This window comes from Schistocerca serialis, chromosome 9 (assembly GCF_023864345.2).
Source record: "Schistocerca serialis cubense isolate TAMUIC-IGC-003099 chromosome 9, iqSchSeri2.2, whole genome shotgun sequence".
Lineage (NCBI taxonomy): Eukaryota > Metazoa > Arthropoda > Insecta > Orthoptera > Acrididae > Schistocerca > Schistocerca serialis.
The window spans coordinates 113,636,896-113,657,873 of NC_064646.1; the positions used below are offsets into that span (position 1 = coordinate 113,636,896).

General features: G+C 37.8%; 1 protein-coding gene across 1 annotated transcript in view; it reads right to left on the minus strand.

Annotated features, from left to right (window-relative positions):
- The window catches only part of LOC126418654 (citron rho-interacting kinase), a 227,854-nt gene that overhangs the window by 48,928 nt on the left and 157,948 nt on the right, over positions 1-20,978 (minus strand). Inside the window, 1 exon segment of the mRNA XM_050085532.1 lies at positions 10,806-10,950. Within this exon segment, the coding sequence (XP_049941489.1) occupies positions 10,806-10,950 (145 nt within the window).

Here is a 20,978-nt window from a genome sequence, read left to right on the forward strand (position 1 = left end):
ATTGATGAGAGACTAAATTGGAAGAAACACATTGATGATCTGCTGAAACGTTTGAGTTCAGCTACTTATGCAATAAGGGTCATTGCAAATTTTGGTGATAAACATCTTAGTAAATTAGCTTACTACGCATATTTTCACTCATTGCTTTCATATGGCATCATATTTTGGGGTAATTCATCACTGAGGAATAAAGTATTTATTGCACAGAAGCGTGTAATCAGAATAATAGCTGGAGTCCACCCAAGATCATCCTGCAGACATTTATTTAAGGATCTAGGGATATTCACAGTAGCTTCTCAGTATATATACTCTCTTATGAAATTTGTTATTAACAACCAAACCCAATTCAAAAGTAATAGCAGTGTGCATAACTACAATACTAGGAGAAAGGACGATCTTCACTATTCAAGATTAAATCTAACTTTGGCACAGAAAGGGGTGAATTATACTGGCACTAAAGTCTTTGGTCACTTACCAAATAGTATCAAAAGTCTGACAGATAACCAACAAGTATTTAAGAAGAAATTAAAAGAATTTCTGAATGACAACTCCTTCTACTCCATAGAGGAATTTTTAGATATAAATTAAGAAAAAAAAATATTTAAAAAATAAAAAAATAAAAAAAATAAAAATAAAAAAAAACACAAAAAAGTAGTTATATTAACTTAAGTATGTTGTTAAATTAACCTAATTATGTCATGTACTGGAAAATTCGACTCGTTCCACATCATTACGAAATGTCGTATTCATGATCCATGGAACTAGAATTAATCTAATCTAATCTAATCTAATCTGTCAATCCTAGAGCAAACTAAGTATTGTGGGGAGTATTTCTTGCTTTGTCTCTTATCCCTACATTCCTCCCATGGCATAGCCAGAGAAAGAAACATTGTGGGGTCATATCTCTCCACATTGTAGTGAACTTTTCTTTCAGAAGAGATTGTTGGGGCAGTATGTCCACCAGCAAAAGGAAGTTTGATCCGTTTCAGGTGCAAGTCATTTGCCTTGGTGCCACTCACTGTGAATGGGGTCTCTCTCCAGGTGCACCACCCAGCCACAGCAACAGCAATCTGGTCAAATAACAGTTGCCCTGACTCCCTGTGCCCCAGTTACAATGGGCACTCCTTGACATATGTAGAGATTTTCCAGCTAGGAACCAATAATGGAATCCTTGTATGGTCAGGGGGCTACCATTGTGTAGGTACTTGATGACTTAACAAAAGCATACTTGTTTATTATCAACAGCAAACAAGTTGAAACTCCATGAGAAAGATGGAATTTTTTTTTCCTTTTCAGGATAAATTTCAGTCATCAGTTGCAAATAAATTTTTATTATCTTTACCAGGTTTGACAAATTAATTAATCATGTTCAGAAGCCTACAAAATTATGATTATTATAAATCTTTAGACCTTGGTTATACATTTATGTAAAGCTTAAAAAGTTTATTACAGAAGCTAGCAGACAGTATTTTCTTCATAGAAGGATAATGCCATAGTGTGCTAAGAAATACTATGGCATTATGCTTCTAGAAGAAGATATTACTGTCTGTTAAAGTAAGTATACTTCTGTAGTATATTTTTTTTATATTTCACATAAATGTATAGCCAAGGTCTAAAGATTTATAATATCACAATTCTGTAGGCTTCTGAGCATGACAAATTAATTTGCAACTGATGACTGCAATTTATCCCAGGGGAAAAAAAGTACTGTTGCTGAAAATTACAGCCATGAATACATTTGTATAAGAAAAGTTGTGGCAGAGAAGATAGTACACTAGAGGAAGTTGCAATGTCTGCTAGATTTCTTCTGTCCAATAAAATATACAAAATAAATCAGTGTACTGGACAAAGCAATACTTTTATAAAGAAAGCTTTGAAGTGTAACAAACTAGAAGTTGCGCGATTATGAAGTATACTGCGAACAGCCCATATGAAAATCAACCTACTGTGAAAACACCTCATAGAGGAAAAGTGTAAAATTCACCAGGGAAATAAAAGTTGTAAAATTCAAAGATAATGAGGTAATGGAATCATTCGCAATGGATATGAACAGCTTAGTAAATACAAGTAACTACTATTTTCCTAACGACACTTTCCATAAAAACTCAAGAGGCTCACAAAAGAAAGAAATCTACAAATGTTCTCACTGATTAATGCAACACCTTTGCTTCCAAAAGAACTCTGCAGTCCCCCAGCATAACTATTGAAAGTACATTAACAATGTCTAAATACTTGTGGAAAAGAGGCTTCAGCTCTTTTCAGACGGCAAAATTTAATCAGACTCCACTTGACAATCATTTCAGCATTCTAAGGTCACTAAGTTGCAATGATCTTTTGTCGGTACTACACTTCATCAGTTTGCATATGCTTCAAACTGTAATCTTCAATTGAAAATTATGAATATAAATGTGAATGTTAACTGATATATTATGTAAGCTGAATAGATACATTAGCTAGACTTCTGGAGCAAAAGAACAAATTGTTGAACTGGAAAATAAAATTAAGAAAACACTGTTTCAATCCCCACAGAAATTCAAACTGTTTCACAATGTCAGAGATTTTTTATTTATCATTTGGCAGGTTATATGGTTCATCAAACAAGAAGAGTTGCAGAATGTGCTAAGTGTCTGTGGCTTTTAAGTCGGAATCCATATGACAGTCCACTCTCTCTGCTTGGGTCTAATAGATATTATGGCTCTACTACAGGAAATTAATTGCTTACATGTCCACCAAAGGTTTATTCAGTGATCTTATAGAGATGAAAAGGCCATAATAAAACTTCACTTCAACAATTTGTGGAGTTAAAGTCTAGAAAATTTGGATCACATTAGTACTGAATTTTCCAACGTAAGATGCTGCAAAGATTATGTGATAAATATTGTTCATCAGATGATTTTTCATTACATGGATTTTTCATTGGCAACAAAACTGGAAAGAGCTGAAATCTTAAAAAACAATTAAGCGTTACACTAGCCGACAACTTTTGTCACCCACATATTTACTTATTTCAATACGTAAATTTATGATCATGTATGAATGAGTTCCTGTGGTATGCTTATAACAATGACAGGTTAGCTGAGTCTGCTGTAGAACTCTTGGTGTGAAACAGGTAATCAGCATTCAAAGAACATGCTCACATAAATAACACCTTCCTTAAACCAAGGAAGTTATGTTATTGTGTTGACCATTCTTTTTTGCACTATAAACTGCATTATGGAATTTATGGCACATTAATGAAAGAAAGCGGGCAGTGAGTTGTGGAGGTGAACTATCAAACCCACTTGAGGTTTAATAGGGAGTGCACAGCAACCAAAATTAGGACCTCTTTTATTCCTTGTATAGACAAATGACTCACCTGAAAATACTTACATAAAGACATATGCATGGTGATGATAAAACTTCTGTCTCTGTAAACCTTGTATTGAAGGGTCTTATCAAAAATATGACAAAAGGAAGTTCACTATCTTTGTTTAATGCAAATGGTGTAATATTAAATGAAATAAAAAGATCCAGAAAATGGTCCAGCTTATCAAAAGTGCTAATAAAGAGAAACAAAGGGTAATACATTTAGGGATTATGTTTAAAAAACTACCTTGCAAAACTCTCAGTTAAGTTATCAAGAAAGATATACCTACATAAGAGACTGATGACGTGTGTAACTTTAGAATATGGAAGAACATCATATTCTACATCTGCAAATCACACTTAAGCATCTGGCTGAGGTATTTTTTCTTAAATCTGTGTTAAGATATGGTTACTACTATGGGGAAATGTAAATTATATTCTTGTAATTCAGAAGAAGACAATCAGAGTACCAGTAAGGCAGACAATGGAACATATTGTAAGCCTCTGTTCACTTACCATAAGACCGAGAGTAACAATAACTGAAATTCTAGACAGTGAGACTAGCAGAATAAGGGAAAGGCTACCACTCACCTATAGATCTATGCAGGGAGCACAGAAACATGTAACAGAAAACAGCATTCACACTAGCTTTCGAGCATTAGCTCTTTTTTTTTATCAAAAGTAAACAAACACACACACACACACACACACACACACACACACACACACACACACACACACCACAGAACATATTAGAAAAACTATTTATAGGGCAAAGAAAGTGTATAACAAATTTTCAAATTACATCCTTTGTATGCTTGCCCCCCCCCCCCCCCCCCTTTTTTGAAAAAAGGAAAAGCTGCACAGTTTATTAAAAACCTGTTACAAAATTAGATGAACTCTTTCTTATGCCTAATATAACACTTACATAAAATTTCATATTAATATAAGGTCATACCCCACAAAGGAGTGCAAGTTCATTCTTAGTAAAGTTCAGATCTACCACCTCCTCCTCAATACACTAAGATTCAGTTTTTTAAAGTGTAATGAAAAAAGCAATATAATGAATGCACAACTGTTAGTTGTGCCATGAGATCACATCGTGTACATCCCACAATATTTTCTCAAGGTAGATGTTCAACATCGTCAGGTAGGTGCTGCTGTTTACCAATGGATGACTGAGCCTTGGTTTGTGGTATCTACTATGAATTAAGGTGTGATATTCAGAGCGTGTTATTACTGGACGTAGCTGTGGCTACAAGCTGACCCAAAACTGGTGGCTATATAGATCCTTCACGGTGCTGCAACAGGCATGTCGTCCAAAATATTCCTTTTCCTGATCAGGATCCAAAAGAAACAAGTGCAGAATTCCAGGTTGAAATAAGTTAGAATATTGAATCGGAGTGTCCTATAAGGACAAACTGGGAATATAATCTTTGTATTCACATAGACTGTGTGTTGTCCAATGCTGAGGTAGTGTTGTGTCATTGGAGATTCATCCAATTGGCCCAGGCATGCATGATGGCAGCGTTCGACACAACCGTCTTGTGTTGTTTGACACGTCTCACCATTTAAGACACAGCACACAGAAACACATTTCCTAAAACAGATATTCTCTATGGAAATACCCAGTGAATTCCTCAGTTTTTCCATGTGGATTCTTGAGAATTATTGCAATTTCAATATAACTGGCAGATAACCTTATTAACAGTGCCTCTGGCATCCGACGTAAGTGCCACCAGCAAACCTGCATTAGCTGCCATTAGACTGCTATGAGGGAAATGAGAATTTCCAACTACAGGATAACTGAATACCTAAATAGCTATCATCTTTGATTTGGGTTCCAGGTACAGCCACATCCGACAGTGGCACTGGGAGACCTTTTGTGAGCACAGAAAGCCACACCAATTCCTGGTAGGGGACTCCCAGTACATTACCATCATCCATCTAGAAGCAACTCTACTTGCCAGCAGTAAACAGTAACAAGATGGACGCTGAGTGAGATCACAGGTATTTTCTTCGCCTGCTAAAAGAACTTATTTAAGAGGAAATAGTGTCAATTTTAAGTTTTCCTTGTTTTGTATGCTTGTTGTAGTGTCCGTTCTTGTTCCACAACTGAATATTAGTGTCCCAGCAGAGCTTGTTCTTGAAAAATCTTGTTCTTTAGCTGAAGTCCTGATAACCCAAAATTTTGCGTGACAAACACAAAACATTCTCTTCAAGTTTTCTTGATAGTGCAAAATTTGTTTAAAAAAGACAGCTACTAGTTTCATCAGTGTCTATTGTCACAATAAAAGTGTAATTAAACATTTCTAAACCATATTTAACTAACACACTTTGTACTGTTTACTTGTTAGACAGTCGCGATCTAGGCCAAAATTTTCCGAGTTATAAACATTTAAAAACCTGACCAAACATGCCAGATAATGTAAATTCTCTAAAAGCAAAGTAATTACAAATTCATTCTTCTGTCATTGTATCTCTAAATCAGTACAGAACAACAACCACCGCACGTAAGACCTTTGTGCCGTTTTTTGTTTACACACAGCCATTCTCACGCCCTTGACAAATTTAAAACATTCTTTAAACTTAATTATTATTTCGAAACTGACCATGAGTGGGAAATGTGAGAGCTGTTATAGGGTAGTGAGTAGAGGGATTTGTTGCCAATCTTGTAGGAAATATTTTCACTTTTCACTGGGAAGGGGGGGGGTGCAGTGGGGAGAATGTTGAGAGAACAGAAGAGGCTCTCTCCTGGAACTGCAGAGGATGCAGTAGGAACATTTTGACTGGAGAACAGGAAAGGAAAATCTGTGCCCTTCAGGTGCAGCTGGAGGAAGCAAGGAACGAACTCATAAGGAGCAAGAGAGATGGGGAGAAGGGTGGTTGGGAACTGGGAGCTGGTAGGAGGATAGGAAGAAAGAGAAAGCGATCTGACAGTTTTATGATCAACACCAAAAACAGGTATCTACCATTGCCAGAGTTAAGTGGAGAAGAGCCTCACGTAGAACAAGGAGCAGGAAATGTGAAGCACACTTCATCCGAGACCAAGAAGCCTAGGAATGTACAAAGTGTTAGGAAGAAGAAAGTGCTGCTGCTAGGTGGTAGCCATGGTCGAGGTGTAGGCCCTCAGTTACAGGAAAGTTTAGGGGCAGCGTAACAGGCCACCAGTATCTTCAAGCTAAATGCAGGGCTAAGTCATGTGATAGAGGACCAAGGGTCTTTATGTAAGGACTTTAGAAAATAGGACCCTGTAATGATAGTGGGCGGGGAGGGAGGTGGGAAACAGTTTGGACAGGGATGGGGCATATGACATAGATAGCATAGATGACAAGATAGCTTCCCTGACTCATGGCACCAACGTACACTTTGTTGAGCTGTTCCGGTGTCATGATCGACCACATCTAGATGGAGCTCTGAGGTGAATCAATGTGGGGTTAGGGATGGCTCTGAGGACAGGCAACTTTGGTCATGTTTCTCCGGTGCCCGTCAGGACTATCAACAGATGGGGTTTCACTACGCATGGCCTACATCTAAACAGGACTGGGAAGTGCAGATTGGTACAGCTGATTCATGAAAGTATAGGGGTGTGGAACTTGAGCCACACATGGTCAAATATCTGTTGTCATAGGTAGGAAAATTAGGTCTTTTTAGGATAAATCCAGATAACAGGTTCCCCTGCCTTAAGAGTATCTTCAGCAGTTTAAAAAATACTGCAAGAATCACTCACAAGACAGATTTTAACACTTCAAATATCACACATACCAGATGTCACAAAGAAAAACAAACCATTGGAAAGAGTAACATAGGGCATTTCACAGACTTAACAATCCTCCATCAAAATATGCAATCAATAAAAAATAAAATACAACTATTAGAAGTTGAGTCTTGAACTCCACAGTAGTTTGTATTACTGAGCACTGGTGTAGAGAGACAGAAATCCAACATGTAATATTATCATTATATGAAAGGGCAAACTCTTACTGCAAAACTACTTCAAGGGGTGGAGGATCATGCATTTATATCAGAAAAGGAACACAGTTCAAATTAAGGCATGACTCAGTACAGTAAGTGGAGACAAACACTTTGAAATATCAGCTATTGAATTAATAGGGCTTGATATCACCAGGATGATAATCGTTTTGTGTGTGTATAGATCTCCCAGAGGTAGTGTGGACACTTTTTTCAATAAATTAACAGAAGTTCTAGATAAGTCTTAAGTACAAAGGTCAACATAATTCTGTGTGGGGACATTAACATCAACACTAATATCATAAATGAATCCAGCAGCACCTTCATAAACATCCTTCAAAGTTTTGGCATGTCCCTATTGGCAAATAGTGCAACAAGGGTTACTATAATGACTGCATCAGTAATTGACCATGTGTCCACAAATACAGACAGGGGAAAATGTGATGTAGCTGTAAAAGATCTCTGACTATCAGACCATCTCTGTCAAATAACAGTAAAATCAAGCATCGAATCATTCCCTAAACTACAAGCCTACAGACAACATCTATCAGAAAGCAAAATAAAAGATTTTTCAAAAGAACTAGAAAAACAAAGCTGGGATGAAGTGTATAAGGAAACGAATGTGAATATGAAATTCTCTAAATTCTCCACATTGCTTAAATTGAACTTTGAAAAGGTATTTCCAAAAGTATGCATGTCTGTATCAACATCTCACAAAAACAGATGGATAACAGCAAGTATTAAGAAGTCCTCACAAAAACTTAAACACCTCAGTTCCATGAAAAAGACAATGATCCAGAATTCTTAAATTTATGTCATAGATACAAAAAGATCTATAGGAAGGTGCTGATTTCTGCAGAAAAGTCATTTAATGACAAAATATATAATACAGAGAATAAAAGCAAAGCAGTCTGGGATGTTATAAAAAAGGAAACGGGGAGAGGCTAACAAACGCAGAATAACATACTGCTAAGGGAGGGGGATAAGGTAATAAATGATTCACAAAACCTAGCAAACTATGTAAATGAGCATTTTTCAAGTATTGCAGAGAAGTTACAGAAAAAATTCCCCCAAACAAATATAGCACCTGTAAATAATGTTGCACTAAATACAATGATGTTACTTCCAACCACAGAGAATGAAGTCAATAAAACTGTTCAAAAACTAAAAAATAAAAAGTCTGTAGGTTTAGATGAAGTACCAATGTGTGTACTGAAACAATGCATAGGGATTATACAACGCCCCTTAACAAATATAATAAATGAATCCTTCACATCAGGGACATTTCCAGAGCAGTTAAAACAGGCAAGAGTTGTGCCTTTGCTTAAGAAAGGTAATGCAGAAGACACAGAAAATACCAGCCCATTTCCCATTCTCAAAAATAATAGAAGCAATTATGAAAGATTAATAAATTAACTGAATAAACACAATCTTTTAAGCGAATCACAGTTTGGTTTCTGAAGTGGCAAAAATACAGAGTCAGCCATAGTAGAATTCACAAAAGTTGTACTTGATGCTCTTGAGTAAGATGAATGTGTCACAGGCATATTTTTGGATCTTTCGAAGGCGTTTGATACAACCACAAGATTCTATTAAATAAATTAGAAGGATTAGGAATAAGAGTGGTAGCTAATGACTGGTTTCAATCATACCTAGCAGATAGAGTACAAAGAGTAGAGATAACACATACTTCAAATGAATCTAAACATTTACTAAAACACTTATCAGAACCAAAATACATTAATATAGGGGTTCCAGAAGGTAGGCTGATGACATCAATATTATAGTCACTGAGAAAACAGGAGAACTCCTTGCTGAGAAAGCAAATGAAGCTCTCAAGGAAGTTTATGATTCGTCAAGAAGCAATAAAGTGACATTGAATGTAAAGAAAACTAATGCCATGAATTTCAGTTTGAAGAGGAAAAATGACAATGTTAAATTAAATGTAGATGGCACCTCTATAGACTGTGTAACAAATGCAAAATGAATATTGACTCTCAGTTGAAGTGGTGTGAACACAAACAGGTACTTGCAAACAGAATGTCATCAGCATGTTATGCCCTTAGAATCCTATCATCAGTGAGTAACATGCAGTGTCTTTTAGTTACATATTATTCATATGTACACTCAATTCTTAGCTATGGCATTCTTTTTTGGGGAACAAAGCACAAAATATGAACACAATTTTCAAACTCCAGAAAAGAGCCTTAAGAATAATAACCAAAAATATTAGTCAGGCTCATTGTAAAGATATGTTCAAAACACTGGGGATTTTAACTGCTCCATGTGAATACATTTACCAGTCAGTTGTACATATCAAAAATAACGTTGGTAATTACTGCACAAACAGCTCATTCCATGACCATGCAACAAGGGAGAGATTCAACTTACATTTACCAACAAAAAATAAACATAAAACTCAAAACAGCATTTTCTAACTAGGAACAAAACTGTACAATAAATTACCACAAGAGATTAAAGAAACTGCAAAAATACACTTATTTACAAAGGCAGCGAAAAAGTACCTGTTATGCAACAAATTTTATGCATTGAAGGAATACTCAGATAAAACAGAGTAGGGGTTTGATAAAAAAAATGCTATACAAATAAATAATAATAATTATTATTATAATAAAACATCCAACATTCCACATAACACCTTCACTTTATGTTTTTTTTTTCCTTCTTTTTCCTTTCTAGAAATATGTACCCATCCAAGCTATGCATAGCACAATACTAACACCTCTTCTTCTTCCTGAGCTCAACATCTCACTCATTATAGAGGAATGCTGACTCAGTTTTTGAGGATAGCAAACGGGAAGTTGCGCGGTAAAGAAAATGGCCCAGAGATCACGTTTTGTGTGTGTGTGTGTGTGTGTGTGTGTGTGTGTGTGTGTGTGTGTGTGTTGAGTGAAGTGTTGTGAAATAATGCACATATAGTGTGTGCAGTGACTGATAGTAAGAGATGAGTGAACAATGTGGCATTACATTATTTAATAAGTTATTTGTAAAAAAAAAAAGTATTGTATACCAGGAGTAAATCTAATGACTGTCTCTAACTAGAAGTCTGTAAAAATATGTGTATACAACTTAGCATATTTTAAATTGGTCTAAACTTGTAAATACTTTGACATGCCCTATATCCTTGAACTACAACAACAACAACAACAACAAATTAAATTCCAACCCAATTGCATCATGATTCAGAAAGATTGGGCAAAAACTCACTATGAACTGCAGTTTTGAGTCTGTACATGAAGCACACTCAAGTAGTAAAAGTGATAGTACACTATTCACTAAAGCTAGGTACCTAGCCTGAGTCTTAGTCCAGTTCACAGTATTGGCTGATCACATGTCCTACACTGCCCACACTCTTTAAAGAGCAAATGAATTCTATCTTGACTGTAGGTAGTGCTAGTACTGGGTACACAAGAAAATTATTTTGTATCTGGGAAAATCAGTATGAAATCAAAAGAATATTTACATACCTACTATCATAATAGCAATTCTGATCTCAGGGAGGACTGACATCTGATGAACTTTGCTGACACCCTTCATTTTAACTGGCTTACTAGTATTCACTGCACTTGTGTTGAATGAAAAGAGACCTTCCTCTGCTCCCAACAGCAAAACCTGAAATTTTTGAAGAGCATGATTTAATATTAGACACAATTTCAATAATTTTCAGTTACCATAACTTCCTACAGCTCACAACAATAAACTAGGTCTTACAAACTTTTTCAAATCACATTTCCTTCATGTTGTTCATAAATGTGTATAAGCACAAGGGTAGCCCAAGAAATAGTGATCTACTGCACATGTTTGCTGTGCTCGAATGATATTGGGCTTCTATCCAAAAGCAAACGGTCTAATCAACATCATGTGACAGGGTTATGCAAGTTCACAGTCAAAACAAGTTGTTACTGTGCATTCTGGGACTGTTATGAACTGTATTAGACCAAGTTCATCCATTTGTGGGGATGTCAGACATGCTATTCAATTTTGGACTGCTCAGAAACTGAAATCTGCAGAAATATACCATCAACTAAAGGAAGTTTATGGTGATACAAAAATTACAAAAGAAATGTGAAATTGTCAACAATGGAGTAATAACTATGCATCGCGAAACTCAACTGATGTCCGTCACTCAACCCAGATTTTTGAAGAACTGAATGAAGAATATGATCGTATAAGACATCTTTTCTTGAAAATATGTTTGTTGACAGGGAATGTTTTGGAAGTGATGCTGAGGTGAGGAATGCAGTGAACAACATATTTAATGGGATGGTGACAGCCAACTATAATACAGGAATCATAAAACTTATGAAGAGATTTGACATATGCTTAATGGAGGTCATTAAGCAGGTAATAAAACAAGATAATTTTTTTTAACAGGCATGTTTCTTGTTGTAACATACATCCTGAATTTACAGAAGCCAAGCAGTCGTTACTTCTCAAATTATTTATATACTTAACTGCCTCTTGTGCACTGATTTTCTAAATATGTCCTGGTTAATTATATAGCATAAAGTACAGTGATAGGACTATAAAATGATGTAAGTTATTCTTCAAATTTGCGAAGAATGCAATTTCATATCTTGTATTATGTTATACTCAAATCCAAACTTGTTAACTTTGTTTGCTATGTGCAGTATCAGCTAACTAACTTAATAAGTTTGTTAATTCCCCATATAAAATACACATGAACAACCCATTGTTATGAATATCATCATTATCATTTTTCTTTTTTAACAGTACCATGTAAAGTCGTGGACAAAACGAGCGAGTCGTGGACAAAATGAGCGAGATCCCTCACCTTTTCGTTATGCTGATCTGCACAGCTTTAAAGTCTGCTACACAGAATAACAGGCAAGGCGACGAAGTGCTGCCAACATACTATGCACAGGTGTGAAATTTAAAAACTATCCGAACTTTGTCAGACTGTGTTCAATCATGTGTAAGACTATATTAATGCTGATTAGTGTGTTAAACACAACACGTAAATATAAGATATAAATGAAAGAAGAAATGCTAATTAGTATGAACTGTACTAATAAAAATGAATTTCAGCTTATCGAGATAACATAACTGTTATATTAAGACAAGGTACCCCAGATCGTTACGAATTGGCAAAATATTATGCGCATTCGGGCGCGAAACTGTCTGTGTCAACATTCAGACCTGTCGTACTGGGTTACCGTTGCTGACGTACAAAGAAAGTGTGCAAATTTAGCAATGCGTGAAGATTCATAATGAAATTCAGTAAAAAAACATTCATTGCCACATTTAATTCAATTATTGACAGGAGCGGAGAAAGTACGCAAGAGAGTCATATTGACATCCACAGGGCGCCAGTACAGAATAAAAGTAGCAATAAAACGTATTGGGGGTCCTAGAATTTCATAAAATTTGTTTTACTGATAGTCTATCTGCCTCCATCGAGATTAGAACCGAAAACAAACCAGACCTCCCTTGCAGTAGCAAACACCTTTCACTACTCTAGCAGACAACCCAGGCAAACAGCCCTCTATTATTACCCCAGACATGAATAAGCCGGCAATTTCGCAGTGAAAATGGCAAAATGATCTGCAGTTTGTTGCATAGAGCTTTCTGGACTCAAAAACATGAATTTTCTACCTTTATGTCAACACTTACGTGACGATCATTCAGGATGTTTATCGAAATAACAAAATACTGTTATTAGCGAGTAAATTTAGTAGGATAATTCTGCATCACCCCAGGAAATAAATGACGACATAGCTGCCAAATGTATTCTACAACGTTTCGAGTTCTCCATTAGAATCGCCAGAGCCAGAAAACGTTCATTAGCCAAAGTGTATCTTAAGCTAGCTAGCAATGGGAATGCTCACACTTCTAAAACACTGTGGCATTAATACTGGGATCTGAATTACCATATGTATAGGCAAATTGGTTTTATTTGCATTCCTGTAAACGTGATTTGGATTGAAAGCATAGCTACGAGTAATATGCTGATGTATCGACTGCAAATAGAACATCTCGAATAAAAGGGAGGGGAAATTATTTATGCAGCCTCATCTTCAGTAACTGTCGTAGCTATTTTTGTCCGTTTACCTCGAGTACGGGTAGACATAATAAGCGGAAATGTATCGCACTTCCTGTGTTATACAGTCCCTTGGTGGTGTAAAAAAGTGAGCTTGTGTGTCAACGCAATCTAAAGATATCGCCGTTTATGTAAAGAAAATTTTCACGAAAGGTCAAAGAATGGCTCTAAGAACTATGTGACCAAACTGCTTAGATAGTCAGTCCCCTAGACCTAGAACTACTGAAACCAGCTAACGTAACACATATCAATACCCGGGGAAGGATTTGAACTGATGGCACAAGCAGACGCGCGGTCAGCGATATGATACCATTGAAAGCACGGCTAACCTGCAACGGCAAGCTGTTAATATCACCTGGTGTTGCTAAGAAGTTATTCACTTCTGGTGAATGATTTTCTGCGCAGTTCATTAAAGACAGAATAACTGAAATATATTTGATGTTACGGATGAGGAAGGACGCCTAATTCATTTCCCATTGTCTTTATTTATGATGTTAGATTCGCAATCTGAGCATACATACTATCCATAACAACACTTTAGCACCAAGTCATAGTCACAGGTATGCGAATACAGCACACTGGGTTATAATTGAGGTATTTCGTTTCCCACAAAGTGGTGGCAGGTGATGCTGTGGCGTCTTCGAAGCACGAGCTTCGCCAGCGCTAGCTATCTTAGCACATCAGCTGAGCGAATGTTTTCTTCCTGCTGCTAGTGTAATGGACAATGGGAACACCGTAGAATATGCCTGACAACTACGTGACCATTGATTTACGCTCTTGAGTGGTTCATAATTTTGTTTGTAAATCCACTTGATATGTTATGTCCTTTAAATTACATTTGCTACACGATTCGCTCTGAAGACGTGGGAAATGTATGTTATTTGGTTCAGGAAGCACGTTCCAAAAGAAATTGCAGCTTACGTTGACATTTATGTTGCGAATTAGTCGTATTATCCATCACATGGACAATGAGGATGCTCTGTTTTGCTACAGTTGTTTCACAGCTTAGAGGTATTGTGTGTTGGTGGCGTTGCCAGTTTACATACTGTGTATGTACCACAAAATAAAAGCGTTGGGTGCCTACAGTGACCAATGTACTTGAAAAACATTTGTTGTCATCGTAATTTATGTAACTTGCTCTCCGACTTCCAATCTGACAGTTTGTGGAAAAATGTTTTACCTTGCTAGTCCTTGTTTCAAACACTGTGACTGAGAAAACGTAGGCATGAAGGAGTCAGTGAAAGCATTTATTTGGTATTATAGCAAACTTTTGAATCCACTGGACACTTGAATTCTCTGTATTGATTCTGAGAGTTTTGTTATTCCTCTTGTTATTTACTGTCTCAATGCCATCCGTGAGAATAAAATTGAAGGCAGTGGGTTTACGTTCTTGATCTGTATACTGTGTATTAATATTCTGCACTGCTACGTAAATTTTTAAGAGTATCGGTTTCAGTCCTAGGATCAACGATAAACTTCTGAAACACAATTACAGAATAGTGGCATATAGATTATGGCTCCTCACCATCAACAGTAGTTGTTACCCATAGTCTTGTATTTGCTATTTGACCGTCGTCACCCTTTAGAGACCAACCTTATCTTTTCATAATGCCATTTTTGACTTGCTTCTTAATATGTCCTGTAATTACAGATTTGTTGAAAATATTAACTGTTAAGTACGCTATTCTACAAAATGGCTCTAAGCACTATGGGACTTAACATCTGAGGTCATCAGTTTCCTAAACTTAGAACTACTTAAACTTAACTAACCTAAGGACATCACACACAGTCATGCCCGAGGCAGGATTCGTACCTGCGACCGTAGCAGCTGCGCGGTTCCGGACTGAAGTATTCCACAAATTAAAAACTTCCAGTTATACTTTACATCTTGAAACTCATTGCCATTCACTTTCAGTGAAGAAAAGATACACAGGAAATTATAGATTATAATCTCAAAGTGTGCTGTGAATGGTTAAAATGAAATGAACTAAAAATCATCTCCTTGTCTAAAACACGTTACTGTTCCAGAACAGTTCGGCACCTCTCAAAATTTTTTACACCTCTGATGTTTAGCCACATGAGGACAAATAGTGGGTCTCATGAAGCAGCACTGTTTAGTTGTCACAAAATAAAGCCTCAAAAATCAGTAAATAAAACTATTCTTCTACTGTTGCTCCGAATTGCATATACCAACAGCCCTCGGCTGCGACGACAACTCTAAGTCTATTGGGTATTTGATTTCTCTCTTCTTTTTTGGACCTCCTTACCTCCCCTTCTAGCCCAACCTTCGCTCTCCAATTACGCCTTCATCGGTGAGCTTCTCCTGAATATTTTTCATTTGTGCTGAATTGATTTTTACCCTTCTTGCATACACACGTGTGTCATGTATTTTTTAGAGACTGCTTGAATATACAACACGAATATTTCTTCTCTTAGCAAATTAAATATTACATATCTCGTTGTGAATTAATTTGTTTGTCCAGAGTCCACTTACTGCGTTTCATTAAAATTATATAAAATATACATGTGTAAAAAAATAAATAACTTGAAACATCTGTTGCAGCTGATTCGTTAAGGGCTGGGAAAAAAAAAATCTCTGCTGATGCTGCTTAGTATCGCATATAGCCTCCTTCGGATTCTACAATGGCTCGAAGTCTGTTGGACACTGAGCTCACAACTCTAGCCACATAACTAGGAGATTCAAGTAACTCATTCCAAGCATCATGAATCACATCAGAAAGCTGCCGGCGAGTCGACGGTGACTGTCCCTTTTCCCGTATTACTCTGACAATTTTTGCCCAAATATTCTCAATGAGATTCATGTCGGCTCCTTTAGGTGGTCATTCCATTACAGTAATATTACTATGGTCGTCGAACCACCTCTTAAGAGCACGTGCCATATGAATAGATCAGCGATCTTGTTGGAACATGATCTGATCATCGCCAAATTTTGCGGTCACAGAAGGCAACATCATGTTCTCCAGAACTGATATGTAACTGCGCGCATCAAGCCTTCCTTCCACCTCCCACAGGAGCCCACACCCGTCTGACGATATCCATAACCATACCGTTACCGACTCCCTGCCACTCCTTCGGCAACTGTAAATATATTTTGGATTATACCTAGCACCTTTTGCCCAGTAGACAAATACTTTTCCGGTTAATGCCATTGAGAAAATTTTTTTGTCCGTGAAAATCATTCGCCTGCAAAACTGGAGAGGTTTGTGGACACTTTCAGTAGCAAAAGCAAGGTAGGCTTCTCTGTAGGAAACAGTCAATGTCTCTTTCACAGCAGCGCTTCTTGCTCTCAGTCCACCTTCCCTTAAGCGACGAGTGACGGTCTTACTGCTAACATCGAGACCCAATGTCTGCTGAATTTGTCATGCGTTGACAAATGGGTGGTTCTCACTGAAACGGCGTATCTGCCGATCCTGAGCTGCTACTGTTTTGAGGTGGCGACCATGAGGCCTTCCATTTAGGTTACCACCACCTTCCTTTCGTCTAATCCACCTGGTTACCGTCAACTTGTGAAGATCCATAGTTCTTGCTACATAGCCATTTGAAAATCCCTCTGCAAGGAATGCTATTATAGCGCCCTTGTCTGCCTCAGCCAGATGGGCCATTTAGTATTGACTGAATGATTCGTCGTGGTTAATATCTGCTGCGAAAACAGCACTAGTAGGAAACGGACTGCCTCCTCCACAACTACAGCCACAACGCAATGGCCAAGTACGTGTAACAAGGAAATCGATGGCATAAAAGAGATCGCAAGCCCATACCCGTTTCAATACTTAGAATCTGTAATTTTTCTCAGAAGGGATGGGTCCACTCTTGTCATGTCTTATCCTGATAAATATTACATGAAATGAAATGTATATGTTTTGCACATATGGCAGGCCTAACACAAGAAACATTTCAGAAATATCTGAGGCAACCTAAAGAACACACTGTGAATTTTAGCTGTAAAAGGTTGCCTTATAAAAAGGAAAATGTGTTTATCCTCACTCGCCGTGTTTCCAAGTGGCGCAGTTTACTCTTGAGGCCTACATAGTTCTCGCCGGGCATAAGAAGTGACTCGACTAACAAGGGGAACTCGCCAGGTGCCATACGTTCACTTTGCTCAGTGAAGGAGAGGACAAAATAAGCGAACGTGTTTTGGCTTATCTGCAGACACTCGACCGTTTTGAGAAAACGGTCAATGTTATCAATGGGCTGTTGCTGTAGTGTAGAAGGCACCCGAGAATGCAATTGAAGTGGTGGCTCAGTGGCTACCATCGTTCCTTCGTAACTTTGATTCTCGAGTTCAAGACCATATTGGTTATTATTATTATTATTATTATTATTTCCTCCCTGTCTACCAGAATTATCTATGAATGTTTTTTTTCCAATTTATGTTGAAATAATGTTGTCGTTATTCATCAGTTAACTTTCTGTGTAATCAGTGAATTAAAAAGAAAATAAACGAATGAGAAAATAATGTGAAATATTTTTGAACCTCCTTACAACCTGTAAGGTTGCAAGGACATTCTCGGGTTTCGAACTCGCAGCGCAAAGTTCTGAAGTCGCGAAGGTAGCCGCTGAGCCACCACTTCAATTGAATCCTTACATGCTAAAAGGTATCTACACTATAGCAACAGCGCATTGTAAACTTTGAGCGTAGTTTTCTCAGAAACGGTCGAGTGTATGCAGATAAGCAGAGACGTGTGTTTGCTCATTGTGTCCCCTCTTTCACTGAGTGAAGTTATGGTAAGACACTTGGCGGGTCCCCTCGTAACTGGCGTGCGTTGCAATTCAGTAGACAGAATGCATCCACTTTCCTTGATCACCTACTGACATGTTTGGAAACTTTCGTTCTTGTAGTGGCAGTTTGCATTATGAGAGCCGGTTTTCCTGATAACGATCTACTAATGGACTTTGCTCCTAATTTACGTTACTGTGTAGTAGACCTACTGCAATGACTAGAACCAGAAATGTTTATTTATTTGGATAGTCTGCTTCTTAGTTGCCATATTTCGCTATAATATTTTCCTTTGTTTCAAAACAGCAGCTTTAGATGACCACTTCAACTTGGTAACATCAGTAACAATTTAATGCTTTGAAACAGTTACGTGTGGTGTACGAGGAGTGTACTCTGTTGAACGAGGAATACATTAAACACGAAAGCTGCGTCCAGTAACAATAATTAACTTCCGGTAACATGACAAAACACACGTCGAAATACTGTCAGTTCATCTCAGTACCCAGTAAAACTTAAACTGGAATGATCGCAAACATATGTTTGTGGGGAAGGTAAACGAAAGACTGCGTTTTATTGGCTGCACACTAAAAATACGCAACGGGTTTACTGAAACACTGCCTACACTACATTTGTCCGTCCTGTCCGTCCACTGCTATAGTATTCCTGCGCAATATGTGATCCTTGACAAGCGTGATTGACGGTGCTCGCCAAAAACGTCCAAGGAATGGTAGCACGATTTGTAATGTCATGAAACAGGGGAGAGAGGGTCCCAGATTTAATAAGCGAGTTGGGGTGACATTCATGAGAACAAAAGCGTTTTTTGTTGCTGCGAGATCTTTTCCGAAATTTCAATCACCAACATCTGTTCTGAATGCCAAAACATTATTTCCTCAGGAACTAGCACAGGAAGAAATGACCACACTAATAATGTAATTCAGGGCTCGTAAGAGAAGATTTAAGTGATCCTTTTTCCCGCACGCTGTTAAAGAGTGGGACGGTAGAGAAATAGTCCGAAGGTGGTTCGATGAACCCTCTGACAGGCACGTAAGTCTTGATTGCAAAGAAATCCTGTAGATGTAGTCATCTAGATGTAACAACGAAATTATGTTGTAATTGCGACATGCGAGTTACATTTGATTTGAACATCGAAGTTGTTTGCTGTTTATTTATTTTTTGCTCATTATTTTCAGCCATAGACAAACAAGTAAGTGCGTTAAATTGATGCTGAAATAAAGTGTCACATATGGACCAATAACAATAAATTCTTAACTACTTGTTATGGTACTTCAGCATCTGCCAGCGTCTTCAGAAGTGGATATCGCATACAACGTTCCTAGGGCGTTTATAAATGGATATTGCAGACGACTTCCAAAAAAATTTGAATGTATTTTCTTAAAAGATCCGTGATAAAACGATCTGAGTTGCTGGCGAATACAGTTCATCCTCACTAGACAGTATACATTCGCCGGGTGCGGTGGCTGAGCGGTTTTAGGCGCTTCAGTCACGAACCGCTCGGCTGCTTCAGTCGCAGGTTGGAATCCTTCCTCGGGCATGTATGTGTGTTAGGTTAGGTAGGTTTAAGTAGTTCTAGGTCAAGGGGACTCATGACCTAAGCGGTTTGGTCGCATAGTTCTTAGAGCCATTCTTTGACCTTTCGCGTAAATTTTCTTTACATAAACGGCCATATCTTTAGATTGCGTTGACATAGAAGCTCACGTTTTTTCACTACCAAGGGACCGTATACTGCAGGAAATGCGATACATTTTCTATTATGTCTACCCATACTCGAGGTAAACGGGTTTTAAGGGTTGGGTAGACAGATAGACGGTCAAGAAAGTGAGACTAGTAGGGTTCCATTTTTACCAATTTAGGTGATAAAATCCTAACCACGAAAATAGCTACGACAGTTACTGAAGATGAGGGCCGCATAAATAATTCCCCCTACTCTTTATTCGAAATGTTCTAGTTGCCGGCGATACATCAGCACATTACTCGTAGCTACGCTTTCGATCCAAATCACGTTTACAGGAGTGCAAATAAAATCCATTTGCCTATACACGTGGTAAATCAGATTCCAGTATTTATGCCACTGTGTTTTAGAAGGGCGAGCATTCACACTGCTAGCTAGAAATACTTCGGATAATGAACATTTTCTGGCTCTGGTGAGTATAATGGAGAATTTGAAACATTGTATAATACGTTTACTCGCTAATAACACAATTTTGATACTGCCATTTTCATTGCGAAATTGCCGGCTTATTCATGTCTGGGGTTATAATAGAGGACTGTTTGCCTGGGTTGTCTGCTAGTGTAGTGAAAGGTATTTGCTACTGCAAGGGAGGTCTGGTTTGTTTCCGGTTCTAATCTCGATGGAGGCAGATAGACTATCAGTAACGCAATTTCAAGAAATTCTTGAGCCCCCAATACGTTTTATTGCTAGCTTTATTCTGTACTGGCGCCCTGTGGATCGCCTACTTTTTCCGCTTCTATCAATAATTTAATTGACTTAAGTGTGGCACTGAATGATTTTTAACTGAATTTCGTTATGAATCTTCACGCATTGCTAACTTTGCTCACTTTCATGGTAGGTCAGCAACGGTAATCCAGTACGGCTTTTCTGAACGTTAACACAAACCATTTCGAGGCCGAAAGCGCATAATACGAGGGCTATCCACGAAGTATATTACGTTTTCGTTTGTGTCCGTTAGTGGCGGGGCTAGCCGGGGCCACCTTGGTGTCATGGCATTCCACCGCTCACTCAGCATCCTGCCGTGCTAGTGAGAGGTTCATGCTGTACTCCGTTGAGTTACTGTGACAGTTTGAAATGTCAGCGTTAATTGA